This window comes from Mauremys reevesii, linkage group 26 (genome assembly GCF_016161935.1).
Source record: "Mauremys reevesii isolate NIE-2019 linkage group 26, ASM1616193v1, whole genome shotgun sequence".
Classification (NCBI taxonomy): domain Eukaryota; kingdom Metazoa; phylum Chordata; order Testudines; family Geoemydidae; genus Mauremys; species Mauremys reevesii.
The window spans coordinates 12,536,571-12,546,254 of NC_052648.1; the positions used below are offsets into that span (position 1 = coordinate 12,536,571).

General features: G+C 56.3%; 1 protein-coding gene across 1 annotated transcript in view; it reads left to right on the plus strand.

Moving 5' to 3' along the window:
* The window catches only part of NFIC (nuclear factor I C), a 144,347-nt gene extending 136,185 nt beyond the window's left edge, over positions 1-8,162 (plus strand). The window contains exon 11 of the mRNA XM_039515594.1: positions 5,143-8,162. Coding sequence (XP_039371528.1) covers positions 5,143-5,160 — 18 coding nt within the window. The 3' untranslated portion in view covers positions 5,161-8,162. The remainder of the gene's footprint in view (positions 1-5,142) is intronic.
* Positions 8,163-9,684: the final 1,522 nt, after the last annotated feature.

Below are 9,684 nucleotides of genomic sequence, written 5' to 3' on the forward strand. Positions count from 1 at the left end.
GAAATCGTGACAGGAGCTGTTGGGACGGGAGGAGGGACCCGGGCTGTGCATGCAGGGCCGCTGAGAGGGGCTCGGCTCCGCTGCCCTGTGGCTCCCCTGGCTGGGGCTGGCAGGAGGGGTCAGCCCTGCCCTGTAAACCACCCTCCCCTTGGCTAATTGGGGCGGGACTCAAACCACACCTGAGCCCTGGCTTCCCTGCAGCAGGCGGACGCCCCCCGCCTCTGGGGCTGGGTTTTGGAGGGCAGCTCGCACCGCGGGCACCCACCCAGTGCCAGCTAGCGAGGCGGGAAGCTCTGTGATTGTAGAGGAAGCTGGCAAGTTACAGGCCCTGCTCTGAGGAGCAGAGGCAGCCGTGGTACTAATGGAGACTTTTACATCCCTTCAGTCCCTCTCCTCCCCCGCTGGCGCACCCCACGGCTGCCATGGGGGCGGGAGCTGCAGATAGAAGAGTGGCAGGGGGCTGCTGGCTTCCCGGCCAGAGGTCGCACAGAGTATGTAGCCCATAGAGGGGACCCTGCCCTGAGGACTCACTGATGGGCCTTGGGCCCTGGTGGTGTGGAAAGTGGGCCTGGGAGGGCTGCTTGTCCCTGTAGGGGGCACCTTGGAGATCCCAGGCTTGTGCACCCAGGCATAGGCCTGGAGCACCCATGGGTGTTCAGCACCAGCAGGCCCCACCAATCAGCTCCTCTCCTGCCCACTGCTGATCAGCTGTTCAGCAGCAGGCAGGAGGCACTGGGGGAGAGGGGGAGGAGTGGGGCCTTGGGGGAAGGGGTCGAGTGGGGGTGGGGCTTGGGGCAGAGCAGGGGTCGAGCACCCCCAGGGAAATCAGAAAGTCGGCACCTCTGCACCCAGGGATGCTCTCTGGAGGCGGGGGCTAGCAGGAGGGAGGAGGGTGTGACTCCAGATCAGCTGCGAGGGAAGAGCTTGTACTGAAAGCGCTGAACTGTGCTGGGTTTGCTCAGTGCCCGCGTGACTCAAACACTCGAAAAACCCTTGGGAGAAAAACTCTCTGTGTTAAAAAATGTAACGCTCCAGCCCCCTGTCGGCTGAGCCAGACTCATCCTCCTGCTCCTCCCCAGGGAGTCTGTCTTAGGTACTTATCTGGCTCTCATCACCGTAGCCTCTGGGCATCTCACAGTCTTTAGCCTCATAATGCCCCGTGAGGCCGGGATGTGCTCTTATCCCAACTGCATAGAGTGGGACTGAAGCCCTGGCCCCATTGGAGTCAAGGGCAAAACTCCCATTCAGCTCAATGGAGCCAGCTGTCGCCACCCAGCGCTCAAGTCTGTGGTATAGGAGGGATCTGAACTCAGGTCTCTGGAGTCCGAGGCTCATGCTCTAACCACTGGTCCATGCTCCCTAAGCCCCCCACACCAGAAAACAGCCTGTTAAAAAAATCAGCCCTTTTCCCTCATAGATTCATAGACTTAAGATCAGAAGGGACCATTATGATCATCTAGTCTGACGTCCTGCACAATGCAGGCCCCAGAATCTCACCCACCCACTCCTGTAACAAACCCCTGACCTATGTCTGAGTTACTGAAGTCCTCAAATCGTGGTTTAAAGACCTCAAGCTGCAGAGAATCCTCCAGCAAGTGACCCGTGCCCCACGCTGCAGAGGAAGGCGAAAAACCTCCAGGGCCTCTGCCAATCTGCCCTGGAGGAAAATTCCTTCCCGACCCCAAATATGGTGATCAGCTAAACCCTGAGCATGTGGGCAAGACTCACCAGCCAGCACCCAGGAAGGAATTCTCTGTAGTAACTCAGATCCCACCCCATCTAACATCCCATCACAGACCACTGGACATATTTACCTGCTAATAATCAAAGATCAATTAATTGCCAAAATTAGGCTATCCCATCATACCACCCCCTCCATAAACTTATCAAGCTTAGTCTTGAAGCCAGATGTGTCTTTTGCCCCCACTACTCCCCTTGGAAGGCTGTTCCAGAACTTCTAATGGTTAGAAACCTTCGTCTAATTTCAAGTCTAAACTTTCTAGTGTCCAGTTTATATCCATTTGTTCTTGTGTCCACATTGGTACTAAGCTTAAATAATTCCCTCCCTGATATTTATTCCTCTGATATATTTATAAAGAGCCGTCATATCCCCCCTCAGCCTTCTTTTGGTTAGGCTAAACAAGCCAAGCTCTTTCAGTCTCCTTTCATAACACAGGTTTTCCATTCCTCGGATCATCCTAGCAGCCCTTCTCAGTACCTGTTCCAGTTTGAATTCATCCTTCTTAAACATGGGAGACCAGAACTGCACACAATATTCCAGATGAGGTCTCACCAGTGCCTTGTATAACGGTACTAACACCTCCTTATCTTTGCTGGAAATACCTCGCCTGATGCATCCTAAAACCGCATTTTCATGTCACATTGGCAGCTCATAGTCATCCAGTGATCAACCAATACTCCGAGGTCCTTCTCCTCCTCCGTTACTTCCAACTGATGCGTCCCCAATTTATAACCAAAATTCTTGTTATTAATCCCTAAATGCATGACCTTGCACTTTTCACTATTAAATTTCATCCTATTACTATTACTCCAGTTTACAAGGTCATCCAGATCTTCCTGTATGATATCCTGGTCCTTCTCTGTGTTAGCAATACCTCCCAGCTTTGTGTCATCCACAAACTTTATTAGCACATTCCCACTTTTTGTGCCCAGGTCAGTAATAAAAAGATTAAATACGATTGGTCCCAAAACCGATCCCTGAGGAAATCCACTACTAACCTTCCAGCCTGACAGTTCACCTTTCAGTACAACCCGTTGTAGTCTCCCCTTTAACCAGTTCCTTATCCACCTTTCAATTTTCATACTGATCCCCCATCTTTTCCAATTTAACTAATCATTCCCCATGTGGAACTGTATCAAATGCCTTACTGAAATCAAGGTAAATTAGATCCACTGCGTTTCCTTTGTCTAAAAAATCTGTTACCTTCTCAAAGAAGGAGATCAGGTTGGTTTGGCACGATCTACCTTTTGTAAAACCATGTTATATTTTGTCCCAATTACCATTGACCTCAATGTCCTTAACTACTTTCTCCTTCAAATTTTTTTCCAAGACCTTACATGCTACAGATGTCAAATTAACAGGCCTATAGTTACTTGGATCACGTTTTCTCCCTTTCTTAAAAATAGGAACTATGTTAGCAATTCTCCAGTCATACGGTACAACACCTGAGTTTACTGATTCATTAAAAATTCTTGCTAATGGGCTTGCAATTTCATGTGCCAGTTCCTTTAATATTCTTGGATGAAGATTATCTGGGCCCTCCGATTTCGTCCTATTAAACTGTTCGAGTTTGGCTTCTACGTCGGATGTGGTAATATCTACCTTCATATCCTCATTCCCATTTGTCATCCTCCCATTATCCCTAAGCTCCTCATTAGCCTCATTAAAGACTGAGGCAAAGTATTTGTTTAGATATTGGGCCATGCCTAGATTATCCTTAACCTCCACTCCAACCTCAGTGTTTAGTGGTCCCACTTCTTCCTTCTTTGTTTTCTTCTTATTTATATGGCTATAGAACCTTTTACTATTGGTTTTAATTCCCTTTGCAAGGTCCAACTCCACATGGCTTTTGGCCTTTCTCACTTCATCCCTACATGTTCTGATCTCAATGAAGTAGCTTTCCTTGCTGATCCCTCCTATCTTCCACTCCTTGTAGGCTTTCTGCTTTTTCTTAATCACCTCTCTGAGATGTTTGCTCATCCAGCTTGGTCTACAACTCCTGCCTATGATTTTTTCCCCCCTTTTGGGATGCAGCTTCTGATCGTTTCTCCATGAGAACCCCCTTCCCAAGAGGCCCCCATCCTCAGCGGCTGCAAAAGAGTGAGGCCTAAAGGGCACGTTGAGGTCACTTTTCCACCTGCTCTTCTTGGGTTGGAATAGGCTGGGCCTCGGCGGAGGGGTAAGCCCAGGGAGACAGAAGAGCTGCTGGAGCCCAGCTGGGGTGAGGATGGAGCGGGATGTACGTCAGAACAGGATTATCAGCCGGAGCTGCCAGGACTCCAGGGCCCTGGGGCCTGTTCCTCTCAGGGCCACACTTCTCAGGCCGGTTCCCACATGGGATCCTCCTGCCCTGTTTTCAGAATTTCCCCAAATACCTCCCAGGTGGGTCGAGGTCTCTCAGGGTTCGCCTGGTCTCGACCTGAAACACACTTTCCCCCGATAAAAGCAGGTGCTGATTGATGGATGGGTTGGGGGTGACTCCTCTGAGACGGGGGGGTGTCTCCCATTCTGTGGCTTTCTGGTGGGTGGGAGGTGGTGTGGCTGGAGGATCGGCGGGCTAGGCTAGGGGTCAGGAACCCTGCCTCCGAGCCCCCGTTCCACCAGCGACTCACTTTGCGTCAGTTAGGCCCTTGTCTTCAGAGACGCTCAGCAGCTACAGTGTTGTCCTCTGGGGTTTGTGCCTCAGTTTCCCCACCTGTAGCTTGGAGCTAATGCTGACACCCCTCTCGGCAGCGTTGTGATGCGCTCGGTGCTTTTTCAGAAAGCTTCTGGCCTCGGCCCGTGGCTCCGTATGTCCTGCGGGGCAGGTTCTGTCGCCGTGAGGAGCTGATCGGGTGGTGCTGGAGGGGGCAGAGGCAGCAGAGGGTGAGAACAGTAGGGAAGGGAGGAGAAAAGCAGGGCTGTCGGGAGCTGGCTGACTGCGAGGACCTGCGGGATGGTGCGATCTAGCTGAGTGGGGTCGTCTCCACGGGCCACGGCTGAGCTCAGCAGACACTATCGGCACCTGACTGGGGCCAGGCTGGGGCATTCGCTCCCTCCCTGCCTGGCAGAGCCCAGACCTCACACACCACACATGACCCCCCCTCCCCCCTTTGGAAATGAAACTGAGGCACAGGGAGTAAGTGATTTGCCTGAGATGGGCCAGGAGTAGCTGCACGTCCCCTCCCCAGTGCCCGAGCTCAGAGATGGCAGGCGAGGGGCACCAGCGAGCCCTGCAGTGACCCAGGTAACCCCTGAGCCCAGTTCAAACCAGTGACCATGGGGGTCGGGTCCCTTGGCTTCTAATAAATTGAAAGCTGAGGCTGAGGCTTACGAGCTCCCATCAGCCTTTGCTGGGAGTGGAGGGAGGGGCTTGTATGCAAATCAGTAACAGCGGCATCTGTTCTTTCTTTCCTGCTCAGTCCTGGTACCTGGGATAATCGCAGCTGCCCCGTCCCGTCGCCTCCCTTCTCCTCTGCTTTGGGCGTCTCGAGAGGAAAACAAGTAACACAGCCCCAGGCCCAGCCTTTCGGTGAAGATGGAGAGAGCGAATTAACGATGACGACGACGACGACAAAAAGAAAACGAGACCCACACCCAAGACGTTACAAGGAAGGAAGGAAGGAAAAGGTTCAAACTTTTTTAAAAAGTAAAAACAAACAAGAACCCTACAGACAAAACAGCGATCCACACGCGCGGCGACGCGGAGTCCCGTTTGCCAGAAACACTATTCGCCCTGCCGGCCGGCCGACCTCCTGGGAAGAGAACGGACACAGCTCATCACACAGGTCTCTCCCAGCAGCAGCAGCAGCGCCGGAGTCTCGCCTGCACTTCTCCAAAGGGTTGTATATGCAAAATTGTCTTTCTGATTTCCTCTTTCGTTCTCGCCTCTCGTGAGTAGAAAAGAACAAATTTCCCAGGTTCCCCCAGCCCACCCCAGCCCACCCTCCTCAGCAAACTGTTTACGTTCCAGGAGGGTGCTGGGGCGGGCTGGGAAGACAAAGGACCAAGGCATCTAGTTGTTTCTGAACCAGAGGTGCTGGCTGGCGCGGGCGAGTGCTCCTTAGCGCTGTTGCTCCCCGTTCCACCCCAGCCAAGACGCCTCCAGCCACCCGCTGGCCCAGAGTTCGGACAACGCGTTCGCCTTTGCTTTGGTTTTTCTTAAATACTCGATGCCATTAAATGCTCTTCTTTCGGGTGGGGAACGGAGCCCTCCTGGGATCTTGGTGCTGCTTTCCAGTACCCCACAGGAGCGGCGTTGTGGGGAAGCGGGGGTGGCGGGGGGACACGGGCCGGAGCCCCTTGGGCACTACCGGCTGCAGAAGGGGCGGGGTAACTTGGCTACTGACAGAACTCTGCTGTCCCTGAGCTGAGCCGCAGGCTGGGCTCCTCTGCACGTTCCAGGCGAGGAACCGGGGAGCAGGGCACTGGCTCAAGGGGAGACGTTTCCACAGCTCGGAGCCTTGGCACGAGCCAGCACTGCAGGGAGGAGACGGGTCTGAGACTCGCCGCCCGGCTGCTGGAATGTACAAGGAGCAGACACAAGGCTGCTGTTCAGATTGGCACTAACAGGCTCTGGGAATTAGCCCTGGAGCTCCATTTGGAAATGGAAATTTCTGATCGGCTGAAACACCTGAGTCCAAAACTCCAAATCTCTCCTCTGGGAATAATTCTCCCGATGGCGTCTGCCATTCCCCAGGTGCCGAGCCCTGCCAGCCGGAGCCAGCCGGGAGCAAATCCGTCTGTCTCTCTGCAGTGAGCGTGTGGCGTGGCTCCGTCGAAGCCCATGGGTGGGGCTATTCCGCCCTTACGTGTGTCATGCCCATAGCGCGGGGCTGGGGCAACGTAGCCACACTGGTAAACTTTCCATACTGGAGCTTACGCCTCGTAGCTCCTGGCAAATGCGGGGCCTGTTTGAAAAGCCCGCAGCTCTCTTTGTGTGGGGGCGAGGCGGGGCTGGACTCTGCTACCAGGGCAGGGCCTGGGATTTGTGTGGACCGAGTCTTCTTCTCGCGTGGCTCTGGAAAGTTAGGCTGGGACAGGCGGGCCGAGGGGAGGGAAGGTCGGAGCGAGATTTCCCCACGCACCTGTGTACAAAGAGCTATGCACACCTGTGGACAGGTACCATGTAGACTAGTGGCGAGATGGTTGCAATTGTGTTGCACATTTTGTAGGAAATGCACTTTTAAGAGGGAATGATAAAAAAAAGAGCAGCAGCAGGAGATTGGAGCTCCCGGCACTGGCTTGCTGGGAGATTTTTTTTTTTTTTTAAGCGAGATGATTTGCTTCCTGAGAGGATGCACCACAGATGGGACCCCCCACCCCCGTTTGTGGGGCTGGAGTAGGCCTTGGATCCATGACTTGGGTAGGCAAGGTGCCCTAAATTCAAATGGGTTGGGGCTGGGCTCTGCTCAGCTCAGACCTCCCCATTTCCTTCGCCCCGGTCAGTCACTCCTCAGCCCCCGCCGTCAGCAAACCCAGCTGGGAGGTAGAACGCAGTTCCTGACTGGTTCAAGTGCCTCGATTGTCTGCTGCCGTCCCCTGGGCGTCGGCAGGCTCAGAGAGCCGCAAGGGCCGGGCGTGTGGAGGTGCAGCATCTCCGCTCTCACCTGTGCCTCCATGGCTGCCCGCAGGGCTGGGGGAGCCGTGGGGGTCCCAGGGTATTAGCATGCGTTGGTGAGAGATGCTCTCGAGTTACACAGAGCCCTTCCGCACGCAGAGAAGCATGAAGACAAACTGGGCCCCGTTCCCTGGCATTCCTGGCTGGGCCTGAGAGAAGCTAAATGAAACCACACGAGCCGGAGCATGGGATGGGCTCGGCGAGGGAGAGGCCAGTTCGGGACTCCGCCCGCCGATCCAGGACACTGAGGGGGCGAGACGCCGTTGCCGGGCAGTTGTTGGAGGGCTGCCTCTGCCGAGCGAACCTTTCACGAGTGCCTCACGCAGCAGCAAGAGAAACGGGGCCACTGGCTGCGCCCTTTGGCAATCGAAAGTGTGAGCAGGGAGAGGGGGAACTCGGCTCCCTGGAACAGCCCTGCCTGGGGGGGCACTGCTGGTACGGGACAAAGGCACCCGCACATTCTCGGAGCCTCCGTTGGGTCACGGCAGAGAGCCAAGCGAATTCACCAGGCCAGCACCCTCCTCCCTCCCTGGCCCATGTCGTGCTGTGCCTGGGCTCCTTAGGAGAGCGCTCGAAAGGTCCAACAGCTGCTTCTCACCAGTTCCTGTCTGTCCCTCCGCGATGAGGAGAGCTTCCCTCGCCCTGCTCTGGCCAGGCTCATTGGCGCTGCAAGGGCGCGGCGTGTGGCTAGGGAGCTGCTGGGCTCGCCTACAGAAGACCCCAGGCATCCACTCATGGGTACAAACCCGGCATCGCTCTCTCCAGCAGCCAGCCCTGGCCATCTCCGGGGCAGGCCGGGCTCCGAGGGGAGGCGAAGGCGGGAGCAGAGCAGGTGGGATGGAGATGCAGCGGGGCCCGGAGAGAGGCGTCCCAGCCTTGTTCCCCTGCAGGCAGCACCGCCGGTTAGTGCCTTAGATCAGCGGCGGGACCGTGCTACTCCCTCCCGCCTCCGGCGCAGCCGGGCCCCTTGGCGCCCCTGCTGCTGTCTCCTCCGCGTCACGCAGGCAAGTGGAGAAACGAGGGGCTGTCCCCCGCTTCCTGCCCATAGATACACCTGGGGCGGGGGAAGGCTAGCGGCAGGGCAGGTGTCTCGGGGGAGCCCCAAGGCCATGCAGCAAAACGTCAGGAATCCAGGCAGAGGCAGAGCCACCCAACTGCCAGCACCTGTTGGCATAGCCCAGCGCCTGGCGGTGCCCTCGGAGAGCCCAGCGCCCACAGGGCATCAACAAACAGGGGGAGATCCCCAAAGGAGAGTGAGGTGCCCAAAGGAGAGTGAGGTGCCCAACTCCCAGTTGGGCACCTCAGTGACCGTCAGTGCCCCTATGCCTGAACATCAGGGCGTCAGCCCGTCCCCACTCACAGCCACCTCCACCAGCACGGGACCCTGTCTAGAGCTGGCCCCAGACGACAGCCCCGTCTCTCCATGGGCACAGCAAGACCGGCCCTTTGCTCCCCCTGCTCCTTCCTGCTGGCCGGCCCCTGTCCTGCTCCCCGGCTCCAGGCTCTGCTGCGCCCAGCGAGGGGAGAAGGGCGCTGTGGGGCCGCGCATCCCCAGCCCGAGGGCCGTGCACACTCCCTAACGGAGAGAACCAGCAGGAAAGGAGGAAGAGGATGGCAGAGGAGCGATGACTGGAGAGGAAGGCTGCGAATGGGCCATCCCGGCACAAGGGAGCCAGGGAAACACCAGGTGCCTGCAAGCCACTCGTGCTGCTTCTCTGCTGGGCCCAGACTGAGTCCTCACCAGGGCGGCAGGAAAATCCATCCTGGCCCTGCAGCCCTGCGCACCCCAGGCCAGGCTCCCCTCCTGTCCCCGCTCTGCCCAGGAGGTACCCAGGGTACTTACAGCCCTGGTTCATCCTCCCCCACGGCCCCGGAGGCTGATCCCTGGGTCCGTTCCAGGGGTGCCCAGACAGAGCCCGCGCTGCTGCCTGCCGGGGAGTCGAGGCTGCAGCAGATGCTGATCACCGGTGACAATCATTTCTAACACACACCCCCCCGCCCGCCCACCGCAATGGCTTCCTGCTCAGCCCAGTGCCCCTCGATCCCTCTCTATCTATCCCCACCCACCCCCTCTATCTATCTATCTATCCCCACCCACCCCCTCTATCTATCTATCCCCACCAACCCCATCTAACTATCTATCGATCTATCGCCACCCACCCCCTCTATCTATCTATCTATCTATCTATCTATCTATCTATCCCCACCCACCCCATCTATCTATCTATCTCCACCCACCCCCTCTATCTATCTATCTCCACCCACCCCATCTATCTATCTATCCCCATCCACCCCATCTATCTATCTATCTATCTCCATCCACCCCCTCTATCTATCTATCTAT